General features: G+C 45.9%; 4 protein-coding genes across 6 annotated transcripts; 3 read left to right on the top strand and 1 right to left on the bottom strand.

Annotated features, from left to right (window-relative positions):
- Positions 1–9: 9 nt before the first annotated feature.
- On the top strand, positions 10–518 carry LOC108029609 (uncharacterized). Its single transcript, XM_017101989.3, has one exon. The coding sequence runs from the start codon at positions 10–12 to the stop codon at positions 457–459; it is 450 nt and encodes a 149-aa protein (XP_016957478.1). The 3' UTR covers positions 460–518.
- Positions 472–5398, bottom strand: LOC108029607 (protein germ cell-less). 2 transcript variants are annotated; one of them, XM_017101986.3, is made up of 4 exons: positions 5198–5398; positions 2696–2852; positions 1694–2641; positions 472–1616 (listed from the first exon to the last, which is right to left on the bottom strand). In XM_017101986.3, the coding sequence occupies exons 2-4, from the start codon at positions 2827–2829 to the stop codon at positions 989–991; spliced, it is 1710 nt and encodes a 569-aa protein (XP_016957475.1). In that variant the 5' UTR covers positions 2830–2852; positions 5198–5398; the 3' UTR covers positions 472–988. The 2 variants fall into 2 exon arrangements, with proteins under 2 accessions (XP_016957475.1, XP_050743070.1); XM_050887113.1 differs by lacking the exon at positions 5198–5398 and having other exon boundaries at positions 2696–2937.
- Positions 5399–6151: 753 nt separating this feature from the next.
- On the top strand, positions 6152–11780 carry LOC108029695 (tetraspanning orphan receptor). Of its 2 annotated transcripts, none has more exons than XM_017102158.3 (5): positions 6152–6296; positions 6523–6718; positions 9820–9997; positions 10067–10205; positions 10307–11780. In XM_017102158.3, exons 2-5 carry the CDS (start codon positions 6545–6547, stop codon positions 11100–11102), a joined length of 1287 nt encoding a protein of 428 aa, XP_016957647.1. In that variant the 5' UTR covers positions 6152–6296; positions 6523–6544; the 3' UTR covers positions 11103–11780. The 2 variants fall into 2 exon arrangements, with proteins under 2 accessions (XP_016957647.1, XP_016957646.1); XM_017102157.3 differs by having other exon boundaries at positions 9820–10009.
- Positions 7470–9655, top strand: LOC108029694 (uncharacterized). The gene has a single exon (XM_017102156.3). It carries the CDS (start codon positions 8235–8237, stop codon positions 9588–9590), a length of 1356 nt encoding a protein of 451 aa, XP_016957645.1. The 5' UTR covers positions 7470–8234; the 3' UTR covers positions 9591–9655.
- Positions 11781–12133: the final 353 nt, after the last annotated feature.

The following is a 12133-nucleotide window of genomic DNA, read 5'->3' as shown; positions in this document are numbered from 1 at the left end:
TGTTGACCTATGTACATGGGACGTTCTGAAAGAAAGAGGGTGGTAAGGCCGGCATCTTGCGGACATGTCTCCAAGGCGACGTCAATCAGTGGACATTCGATAGTGAAGCACAATGACAATGGTAATGGGCGCAATCCATTCTTCCGGTTTTTGGCCCACTTCAGAAAATGTTTCAGGGCCTGGCTCTACCATTTGCCCTTGGGTCAGGTAACTCTAATGGCCAGCCGTGTATGGAATTGCATGAGTCCTGAGGAGAAGAAACCCTTCATCGCTGCTGCCCGAAGATTTAACTACACGTTCCGATCGCGTAGCAAACAAGTCAACTGGGTTCTGGGGAAACTTCGGGAATCCGCTGCTGGTGCAGAGTGCCAGACCAAGGCACTGTGGATTTTGATGCGTGGCATCAAGTCCTGGGAGCAATGCGTGCTGAACGGTTTTCTAGACGTGCATAACAACTGAAGAACACTTGAGTGCGGTTTAAATTGACTGTAATTTTAATAAATGATCTCTTACGATAAGTTACTGTGCGTACATGTAGCGAGTTAAACTGTGTTAGGGACAGTAAGTATATGAATTGAACTTGCAGGATTCGAAGACGCTTAAATCATAGTTTCTTTGCCGCGTTTCTTGTTATTTAAACATAACAATTATTCTTAAAACTTCGAATTTAAAAACTACATGCAACATCTACCTTGTGCGAGGGCACTAGAGCATGCGTCTACCCTAAACAAGTAGATGACGTAAAGCGTTATTACAAGATACTAATGATGTAAACGATATACAAAAATATAGATTTGCGCATACCAACACGATCGCGGATATGCTCATGCTCAATGCACTGATAAGATTGATCAGCCGTAGCAAATCGCGATGGCGAAAAACGAATTTACAATTAGAACTACAACGAGTACCGGCCTTAGCGGGTAAATGAACAAAAAATGGTGGTTGTGGTGGTACTGGTAATGGCGGACTGCTTCGATGATCGTGCTCAGCACGCCAGTTGGCCGCAGATGCCCTCCGTCTCGTTGACCGGCCAAACGATCCTCGGCCGCGGAGCCGGAGAGGATGGCGTTGAGGGCTCAGAGTCGCCAATAAAGACCGCCGAATCATCGGAGCTGGACGGGGTTAGCGGTCGCTCGCTGTTCGCTCCGATCTCTGAAATGGGTATGGACAGCGACGTGGTCGCCTCCTCGCTGAGCGGCACAATCTCCTTGAAGCTCTGGTTCGGCGGCATCACCACCAGCATATTTATAGAGATTAGCAGTGGGTGTACCAGCTTCGGGTCGAGGACCATCAGCGGTACCTCCTCGTTCTTTTCGAGGCTAAGGGAACAGATCTCGGACGTCTGAGTAAAGATTGGCTGTCGCTGGGCGTTTATCGAGGTCACTGTAGTGCGGACCATGAACTTGCGCTTCGTCTGCAGGCTAAGCACGCGCTCGTGCTCGTGCCTATGATGGCGACGAATGTTCAGTCTGCGGGAGTCCATTATCAGTATGAGATCCATGCCGTAGTTGAAGCCCGTCCAGCGCCACTTCTGGTAGCCAGGCTCCAGCAACATACGTCCACATCGCATGCAACTCTCAAAGAATTGGTCGTCGTCCAGCTGCTGGGGACTGCTGTGGGTGCGGAACACAACACAGATTTTAATTATTAAAATCTTTCCTTTTACTAGCAAACTTCTAAAAATACTCACCAATCCTCCTGCCCGTGGTCGATCCGCAGTAGGGCGTCCCAGTGGTTGTGGATGTGCCGATAGAGCCACTCCTTCGGTATGATGTTGTCATTGTAGATGATTTTCAGATCCATGTAGTGGTTGGTCAGGTACTGCGTTCGGAGCTTTTGGAAGACCTTGATATACGGCTGCCCCTCGGGTGTGGCCAGGAACGAGCGCTCCTCCATGCGGCTGGTGAAGTACGTCCACTGGACAACATCTCCGCTGGGGGTGTGAGTCTCGACGCCGGCATTGACCAACCGCTCCTGCGCCTTCACAGCTTCCGCCCGCTGCACAGGGTCCTCTGGATCGTAGTCGGGATGCAGGCAGAGGAACATCCAAGTCCGCAGTAATGTGTATAGCGAGAACTCCGTCTGCATCACATACAAATCGGGGCTGGCAGTCAGAGCACTCATCAGCTCGATAGAGATCTGCCTCAGCAGATTTGGCTGCTTACTGTAGATGCTTAGCAGGTTAATCTGGAACCACTGGAAGGTAGACTTCTTTACAGCCACCACACCGTATTGGCAGGCGGCCTCGTAGTACTGGATGGCGGTCTCCGGACTGATGTTGTCCACCATAACCTCGGCACACTTATCGATGATCCCGTCCAGATGGAAAAGGGTGGCCGTGGCCAGGACCGAGATCACATCGGCTGACTCGATCTCGATTTCATCGGAGTACATGGATCCGAAGACGGCGTCCAGGCTAGCCACGGTTATCCGTTCGTCGAGGATCGCGATCTGAATAAAGTTCTGTTGCGCCTCCCTCCAACTCCCGTTAAACATGGTGTAGAAGTAAGGACTCTGGCTCAGATAGACCTTGTGCAGGTGCCACACTTTATCCAGAGCCATGACAGCTACATCAGAGTTCTTTTCCTCCTTAAAGAGCGCCTTGTATATGTACTGGGTGGTGGTAAGAAGCTTTTTTCTGCGGGGAAGGAGATATTATGTAATGGTTGGTTCTAAGAAGGTAACCACCTACTTCTTGGGTTGCGTGGTGTCTAGCTGGGTCTGTTCATCTTTGCCCAGCGTGGAATCCGTGCTTCGCTTCCGTTTCCGTCGGTTGCTGAACACCTCCGCCACGTTCATTTGCATGGAGCCCACGATCTGACCCATGGCTCAGCGCAGGATACCTCAGTCTGAAAGGACAGCAATTTGTACACAAAATTTTGTTTATATTCAGTTTTTCATAACAGATTCAGGTCAACAGGAAAGATGGGGGCCCTTTATCGATCTGACATGTTGCGTGTTGATAGTGCCCCCAAATGAAACCGGTTGACCCACTTTCGTTCCGCCAAACTGCAACGCCAGCCGCTGTAACGGTGGGGAAACCCTTCCCGGGTGGGCGAACATTCGTGTGGGTGGCTTTTAAGACCCTAAAAACAACGGAAAGCGCGCCTCAATCAATGATTGTAATGACATCAGACATCTAAAGCGTGATAAGTCAGCTGTAAGCAAACCCCCCTCGAGAAGGGTCGGAGAACTTTAAAAGCATTGCCAGATTGCAAAAGATAGGTACTTTATGTTTAGCTAGGAAATTAAGCGACTTAATCACTTGAAGAAATTCTATGTTGTATGAATTTTGCCATTGTCATATTAGATAGATTTCATGACTAGATAGTTTATTATTTTTTAGAATTCAAAGTAGCCATATAATCGTTAACTTAACGACCCATTAGTTTTAATTTGTGTGAATCAGAAACATAAAAATTTATGTGTTGTAATACACATACATCTGCGGGGTAAAGCCTTAAGAGACAAAATTTTAGTTAAACGATTTACCTTTACTCTAAATAATCCCCTCTGTTTTAACTAATTTACGCATAGTAATACTGCTAATTCGATTGGAAAATTATTAATACAAAAAGGTGCTGCCCATAAACACTAGTCGGTTTCGATGTGGCCTTAAATACCTGATCCGCAGTGTAGTCACGAACATTTTTTGATAATATCTAAGGGGCGGGTCTCTATAATTAGAATGAGATCAAACGAGATCGATTCCATGTGCGTTTTTATGCTTTGTTTATGCTCCGCCGCCAATTGCTGGAGCTGGACGGGCTGTTGTAACCATGTCAAGGCCGCGGCGGAAGCTACAATGTGCTCATATATTGTTGCTGCTGCCCATTAACGACGAATGAGCGCTTTCGTCACCTCATTGATATGGACGACCAGACAGCCGGGCTCGATAATACTCGTCCGATGACTATCTGTCTATGCATACTCAGACCCATCTTAAAGGTAGACTGTTGAGTCCAGTTGGGAAAGGTTTGTTGGGTCCACCAGCAGATGACGGGTTTGTTTTGGTGTGGCGCAGTTTCGAAAACAAAAGTAAACTATCAAAACCGGTTCCCCAGCGAGTGCTTCTTATAAGACCAAAACAAGACGATTGCAGCGCTTTAAATTACGTCACCGGTTGAAGCCAGAGAGCGAAGAGAATTGGAGGCAGAGAGAGGAACACGCAGAAGGGGGTGGGACAAAAGACCACCAACTACAGGCGGACTTCAAAGTGCAACTCCATTTTCCACTGGTGGCTACACAGCAATAAAAAGATAACTGCCGGAGAACACCATTTTGGAGTTAACTAAAAATGTAGGTATTCTATTTTCCATGTTGTACTACTCTGTGCCCTCCAAAATCAAACGTTTATGTTAAACGAACACCTTATTCGGCTTCTTTTCTCTTTTCATAGGTATACAGAAAGTTTTCTTGTTGTTAGATGGTATTTCCTTTGGAAAACCCACTTGATTGGTCTCAGAAACACTATTCGTTCGACTGGAAGATCCACTGTAAACATGTGTATATAGCAAGGAATGATATCACTCTGCGTTATAGTTTTTATTTTTAAAGTGGGCCCTTTGTAACCTTTGTTTTAACCGTAAGATTGAAAAAAAGTTAATGTTGCCCAAGGAGTTAACGGCTAAATAACGTGGGTGATCGTCGAAAGAAGCCAACAAGCATGGGCGGAGACTCGAACCCGAGCTCGCGCACGCAGTTCGTAGGGAATTCCGGTCGCCTTAGACGACAGAGCCACCGCAGCTGGAAAGTTGGGAGCGGCAGAGTTCGAGTATAGCTGTGTGGTGCTGGTTAAGACGTTTGGCAAACACTCGGAAAGGGCCAAACCGCCCGCTCACTGATTTATGGTGGCAGATCAGCTGATTGGCAGCGCAAAAAGCATGTTTATTCGCACTATTTACGATTGGCTGTTGTTGGCCCTGATAACAGCGCGCCTACAGATACGGAAAACGGACCACCAGACCACCAACTTTTTACACTTTCCTCTCCCCATTTTCCTGGCTGCGGAGTGCAGTTAATCTGCAGCTATAAATAGCAAACAAAAGTGAATTCGGTGGGTGACGTAGTTGGGAAAAGCGAGGGGTGGAAGCGAGGAAGAGAGGTGGAGAAGGAACCGAGAGAGAGCGCTGATGAACGACGCAAATCAGGGGGAAACGAGGTACACAAAGGGGAACTGATAAACGAAACTTACTGTAAATATGCAGTTACAGTTCCGCAATTTTATATAACTGCACTTGCACTCCACGACACTAGCGTGACTACAAGTAAAAAAAATAAACACCGTCTAGGATTCTACGCGAGTGTGAATGTGCGTGCGATTTTAACCATTTCAAGTCTTTCGCTGGCAAATGTTTTCTGTTTTGCTGCAGTTCAGCTCAGGCCTCTCCGACAGTGTGACAGCGAGTTCCTGACTCAAATACACCAAACATCGAGAGAACGGTCACGCTAAAAAGGAGTGCGGAACTTTTAAACGCGCGCGTGATAACATAGTCGGTCGGTTAGTTTCTTAGTTTAAATTTTTAAGTAAGGAACTATTTATTTTTTTAGGATTAGTTTTATAAATATGAAAGCGACTTATAATAATTTCATTAATTTATATAATAAATTCTGCTCTGCTTAAACAAATTATAATAATTCTAAAAAATGAAGTTACAATGCGTGTATTTACAGCTATAAGATGGCGAGTTTCTGAATTATTGAATTTGGTCATGTTCTATACAATCTCTGTTTTCGGTAGTTTCAGGAATTCATCAACATAAATGATCTTTCAACTTTTTAAATGAAACACGAATTATTTTCTTTGAAAGAAAAAAGTTGTATTTTATACATATTTGCAATAATTAAAAAAAATTGAGATACGTTTTCCTTTTCTTTCGAAAAAATTTAATTTTTTCAACAAGTTATTATAAGGTTTTGCCACTATCAACTTTTTGCTTAAAAAAAGATCAACATATTGAATCATCCAACAAAATCAATGTATCGCCAACAGTATAATTTTGTAAATTAAATTTATAAACGTATAATATTAAGGCTTAATAATAATAAGAGATAATTAACAAACAGGTGCTAACCCATATTCTTGAATATTGCTCGTATGAACGCAATCAGTGTTGCAAAACGACCACACTTAGTGTGACCTCGTCCCGCGGTATTTTGCGACTAGCGACATATTAGTGTTTTTGATTTTCTGTGCTGCGCAGCAGTTGAATTAAATTGAATACATCGAGGCCGAAAACCAAGCTGCGGATACAAATCAGAGTTGAAAGGTTGCATAGGCCCGCAAACCGAAGGTACGTCCACTGACTGGGGCGAAAACAACTGCCGAATCGGTAGTGCAAAAGGTCAAAGTGGCAGCCGTGAAAAGTGGCACACAAAAACAAATACACACTCGGATGCACACTGACACACACACTCACACACACCCACCCACCCGTGGGAGGCATAAAAACAGCCACAATTACTGATGCTCTGCACTCGTTATCGTTATCGCTTTTCTTTCGCACCTATTTTCCGCAGTCGCTGTTTCGTGGGGCGTGCAATGTTCAGGATCCACCTCAAGATGGGTCCGCAACGCAACCAGCTGCACAGCAACAACAACAACAATGGGGCCACCGGGAGCAGCAGCGCCGGAAATCGGCACCTGAAGGAGTTTACCTGCTGCTTCGGCCTGCACGTCCACACGGCCACCTTGATGATCGGACTGTGGCATTTGGTAAGTGCATCGAAGACCCTTTGACCTTTCTGGGGGTATGTGTACCCAGCGACACCCACGCGTGCAATCCGGCGGATTGTGCGAAAAACTTTTGACCCCGCTCAGTGTCACTCAGGGGAAAAATCAATCAGCCAATGGCTGCAAAACTTTGCGATTCGAGACGAGCCAACTCTGCACTTTCCCCGCCTGTGACGTCAATGGGGCTGATTGGCCGCCGCGGTGTCAGCTGATCAAATTGATACGACTGTGGCGTAGGGGGTTTTGGCCATTGGATATTTTGGCTATCGTCACTGCGGAAGTTTCCAAATCCCCCGTCCATTGTCCGAAACTAACCTTTCACAAGCCCCTGACTTCGCATAAGCAATTGCCACACTGGGAAAAAACATTTGTATAATACAAATTGATGTAATGATATTTCAAATATTTAAAATTTTAGCTAAATCGATATTTCTTTGACATACTCTTGAACTGCGGTTTTCTTTTCGAAAATTTCAAAATACTCCGGTGGTTGCAACAGATTAAGACCAATTCCGAACCCGATAAAGGCTGTGAACAGAAGCTACCAACTTAGGGGCTTCTCCCAGTGCACCCAATGTACGTGTGTATCGACAATCCGCCCGCAACTACTTTCATCATGCATTTCCCTATGATACCTGGTGTTTATTACCGCTCAGGTCACGTTTTGCAGCTGCAAACTCCGTCACATGCGTTGCCTTAGTAACCACGGTTTGGGCAGCACTGAAGCTATCTGCCCTAATCTGGCCAATCTCAAGGGTTCCTTTGTTTACATTTTACAGATAAGCATAGCATTAGAGGCCTGAAAAAACAAAGCAATTCAACAAATCTATGAATATGACTCATCATCATCATCATGATGCACCAATGAATTCAGATAAGCAATGGCTCACCGCAGATTAAATTTCATACCGATGATGAATAAGCCAAATGATGGCAAACTGCCGCATCTAAGGTCGAGACGTCATCACAGTACAGGCTTCAACCAGAGATACTTAGATACCGAATCGGATATTTAACCGCGGCCATCTGAGCAAACAGCAACCAAAGACTTCCATGAGCGATTCGGTTATTTTTAAGAACTACACGTACTGGACAGATGATGCGAAAATATTTACTCTTCAGGGCGTTTACTCTTGCTTTTCGGTGTATATCTTTCTTCTGAAGCAGCCTTCTGAAGTGGACTGCCATAAATCCGAGAATTGTTAATTCAGCTGCCACCTATCAGCACACAGGTTGCAAATCAAATGAAGCGAAGCTCCCTTATCTATTCTGGCCGCCTTATCTTGATGAGCGGACTCACACACCTGCTAAACGCACTTGAAATACTTTTAGATGTTGATATATCTCTGAATTTCCCACTCGTGATCCTTGGAAACTTATTCAGAAATTGTTTATTAATATTACAGGCAGCACACATTTTCCCATTGCTTATTTCCAATGAAAGCGCTTCCCGAGGCAGCTGTCCGAGTGGTGAAGGCGTCTGCAAGATTCGAATGCAATGCCCAAAGCGGACGTCACAAATCCTGAACACCATTCGGGTTGCGGGCTTAGTACTAGTTCCCATCCAACATCCATCCTACGCCCCCATGCAGTTAAGGTGGCGGACGATAGCGAAACGGCAGAGGAGGAAGCAGAGGACACAGAGGAGGACAATGACCTGAAGCCCCTGTACGACAATTCAGCTGCCATCCATTGCTCTTCCTCCACTGTGCTAAGCATTCAGGCTGGGGTCTTCAACACTCTGAGCGAGCGTTCTTTGTCCTCATTGGGGTACTCGGTAGCCGATTCCTTAAAGAAACGGGAAACCAGTAAATCATTTGACCAAAAGACTAATCTTTACCAGGAGATTGTTAGCCGTGTAAAGCGGCGCGCTCAGACCAATTCCGAGGTCACCATCGGAAAGAGTCGGCATCCCGTGCACTTGATGGCCTTGCAGAGCTTTTCCCGAATGTTTCGCGATATGAGCAACGACTTGAGCGTGGACCTGCCTGAGGAGAAGATCACGCCTCGCTCCTTTTGCCTTATATACGACTGGATGATTGAGGACACGCCGATCCTACCGCGCCTCGGTCTTCTGGAGGTTCTCCAGGCCGCCAGTTTCTTGGACATGCCGCAACTTGTTAGTCAGTGCCAGTATTGTCTGGAGAATGGATTCAAGGAGGACTCCGCGGCGATACTGTACTTTGAGGCTAAGATTCTCAAGTTGGAGGAGACTCACCGGGAATGTCTAATGCGCGTCTCTAAGTTTTTTCTCACTCTGGTAGCCTCTCAAGAGTTCCTGCGCCTCCCGCTTAAACCATTGCTCATGCTAATTGCTTCTAACAGCATTGGCGTCAATATGGAGCTGGAGGTGTTCATGGCGGCGGCTCGCTGGTTAAACCACCACTGGCCCCAAAGACAGACAAACATAACTGCTGTTACATCCAGCATTCGTTTTGGACTCATTCCGCCGTGGTTGCTCATCCAGTTGCAAAAGCCGGATGTAACCGCTGTGGAAGTGAGGAGAATCGTATCCGAACCAGAGGTTCGTCAAGCCATTCACGATGGCATCGCATATACCACCACGCGGCTCTTTTATGGAGCAGACCGCGAGGCTTTTATGCAACATTTGCACAAGACTAATGTCAAGCCGCCCATGCAACGCTACTGGATATACGACCGGAAGTGCCGCCATCATCATCGCATGCAATGCAAGATTACGCTGGACCTAACATACGAGACTTTCGTGGAATACCTGAACTATCTGCAGATGCAGCACCGGGACTACTGGCAGTCTATGGAGCAGGCAGAGACCAGCAACGTCTGTTTCAGTTGCCAGGCCAAAAATCTGGATCGAACTAAGCCCATTAGTTGAGTTTAGATGTTGGTTGAAGAAATTGTGAAATATATCTTGATACTTATCTATGCCTTACTCTGAAACTGAACAGTTTATTTCTCGAAATATAGGCATAGGCAAATAATAGGGAGGGTTTGCTAGCTTGGTGTTTCGCAAGGTTTTGCTGGTCTACAAATACACTTCGATGTCTTTATCTTGATTGCTATCCTAACATCCAATGATCAGCTATCTAAAACTCTACTTTCAGTTTTTGAACATCTTGGCATTGAGTGTTCTGGCAGTCATATGGCGCAATCCCGAGATGATGGACGAACTGGAAGGTGGCACCCACGACTACACTGTCGACCTGAGTGCACCTGCCCTACCCACGCCTCTGAGCAAGGTCGAACCGCCATACGCCTACCGTGACCACTCCTTCAACTATCGTAAGCGTTACCGTAAGCAGTGGAGAGAGCAGTTTTTGCAATGCATTTGATTGATGTGTCCTCCCGCAGAGAACTTTGACATGGGCGGCTTGGTATGCACCTGCATGATAGCCATCACGCTGATGATGATCTACGGCACCATCAAGGGAAAGCCCTCGCACCTGCTGCCATTCTTTTGCCTGCAGTTGTTTGACTTCGCCATTACCACGTGAGTATATCATTTATAAATGGCGGTTTCTATTAATCCCTGAATAGGGATTATTCTTTAAGATTAATGTACTTATGGTTGAATTTTGTTGTTTATGACAGTCTGACCGCCGCTGGATATCTGTGCTACCTGCAGGCCATCCACAGCATCATTGCCGAGTCGCATCGCTTGCCGTGGCGCGAGAAGCTGCTGGAACTGCCGCCTGAGGAGTTGGTTGTGGTGGTCCTGGTCGTCTTCATTTGCATCGTTTTTCTCAAAGCCTATTGCATTGGTATCGTTTGGCGCTGCTATAAGTACTTGACACTCCGTCAGCAACACGTTCGCACCCTTTTCCCGTTCTTGGAGCCGCCAACTGGTGTTCACAGTGTGGGTGGCACCTTTGGTGCCGAGGAGCGCTCTTACTCTACCTTGTTGCCGAACTATGATGAAGCGATTGCCCAGTACTTGAAGCAGGCACCACCGCCGTCGTACCAGGTGGCCATGTCTAATTACGAGGAGGCCGAGGATGCAACGGCTGAGGGGGCAGAGGTCAATCCGTCGGTTGCTCCCCTTTTTGTTGCCCTTGGAGCAGCCACCACCGCGAACGCAGCCTCTAACACGGATGACAATATGGATAACAACAACGATCAGCCGAACAACAACAACACAATGCATGTCAACGCCAATACCCCACCAATGCGACGTAGTGATGCCGCTGTGAGTGTCAATGTCGACGAGGATGATGACGACCTGGAGGTGATCGACGCTGGCGTTGATGTTATCGGGGGCATTCCACCTCCGCCGCCCTACAACGACGTGGCCGATGCACAGGTGCAGGTGCCATCGCAGTCGCCGCTGCACCACCAACCCAACATCCCGGGACAAGTATGCGGTGGGCGCGACGAGAGCCAGGCCTAAGTTTTAGTTTGGATTAGTTTGCTTCTCATGGCGAGTGGGTTGTGATCATCGGTTACCACCCCTCCCCACATCCTCCTCTTGCCCAGATGATCTGGTTTCTGGTCTCTCATCCCACAGCTATCATTCCCAGGCACACATACACGGTCTTAATGGTTGCTTCAATGTATTGATCAGTGTTTTTAGAGAAACGAAACGCAAACAAGTATTCGCTTTTAGGCGTCGCTCATTATTGTTGTTTAACGTACAATTAAGATGCTCTAGTTGCTGCTCATTTAGCAACCTGAACAAGCATTAAAACCAAAAACATTTTGCGATGCTGGCAAGGAAAGCTTCAATTCCTTTTCGGCCGCATCTGACCCGAACGTAGCTGCAACAATTTGTTAGAACGTTTTTATTTGGCCCGAGTTAGCCTGAGCATTTCGGATAGTGTAGGCCCAAGTAGTTGTTACCACAGAGTGTCGCTGGCATTGTAGACACCTTTACGATGTTCTTTGTTTTAAGCTATCTTGTAAGACTATGCATATTGAATACCGAGTACTGAAATAACATCGCCGGCAGACATAATCTATTAATTATGATGATATTATCAGCAACAGTAAAGTTTTATGTGTGTACAATATCTAAATGTATACTGTGTACTAAATATGCAGATATTCGAATAAAATTAGTTTATATTAAGTTTGTTGTTGGGTTTTGATTTTTGCAAACTATCGGTGCCTTTTAAACAATATTGTTAACAGATTTTGAATATTGTTGTCTAAAATGCAATGCATTAACATTGCATACTTTGGTGTTCAACATTTAACATGACTTTTACGTTACTTGTAGACGAAAGCGCAGGATCAGCCTGCATACTACCGGAGTTTTTAGGTGTGTTTTGAAGTTGTTTTTACTTTCCAACGTTTCCATCGTTTAAAATATTATCATTTCCGTTCACTACCCTTAAAGCTGTATTTTCCCCAATTTGGCTTAAGCTTTGTAATCAATTTAATTTTGAAAGCTTTAAAAAGGAATCCTTTTGGCAAAAGCGT

Source organism: Drosophila biarmipes, chromosome 2R (genome assembly GCF_025231255.1).
Source record: "Drosophila biarmipes strain raj3 chromosome 2R, RU_DBia_V1.1, whole genome shotgun sequence".
Lineage (NCBI taxonomy): Eukaryota > Metazoa > Arthropoda > Insecta > Diptera > Drosophilidae > Drosophila > Drosophila biarmipes.
This window is presented reverse-complemented; position numbering and strand designations above follow the sequence as displayed.

Excerpts from the sequence above, each read along its gene's own strand:
- LOC108029609 (XM_017101989.3), top strand. The coding sequence starts at position 10 with ATGTACATGGGACGTTCTGAAAGAAAGAGGGTGGTAAGGCCGGCATCT.
- LOC108029607 (XM_017101986.3), bottom strand. The coding sequence starts at position 2,829 with ATGGGTCAGATCGTGGGCTCCATGCAAATGAACGTGGCGGAGGTGTTC. Across the intron at positions 2,642-2,695 it reads GACACCACGCAACCCAAGAA|AAAAAAGCTTCTTACCACCA; the intron begins GTAGGTGGTTAC and ends CCTTCCCCGCAG. Across the intron at positions 1,617-1,693 it reads GACCACGGGCAGGAGGATTG|CAGTCCCCAGCAGCTGGACG; the intron begins GTGAGTATTTTT and ends CCGCACCCACAG.
- LOC108029695 (XM_017102157.3), top strand. The coding sequence starts at position 6,545 with ATGTTCAGGATCCACCTCAAGATGGGTCCGCAACGCAACCAGCTGCAC. Across the intron at positions 6,719-9,819 it reads TGATCGGACTGTGGCATTTG|TTTTTGAACATCTTGGCATT; the intron begins GTAAGTGCATCG and ends CTCTACTTTCAG. Across the intron at positions 10,206-10,306 it reads TTTGACTTCGCCATTACCAC|TCTGACCGCCGCTGGATATC; the intron begins GTGAGTATATCA and ends TGTTTATGACAG.
- LOC108029694 (XM_017102156.3), top strand. The coding sequence starts at position 8,235 with ATGCCCAAAGCGGACGTCACAAATCCTGAACACCATTCGGGTTGCGGG.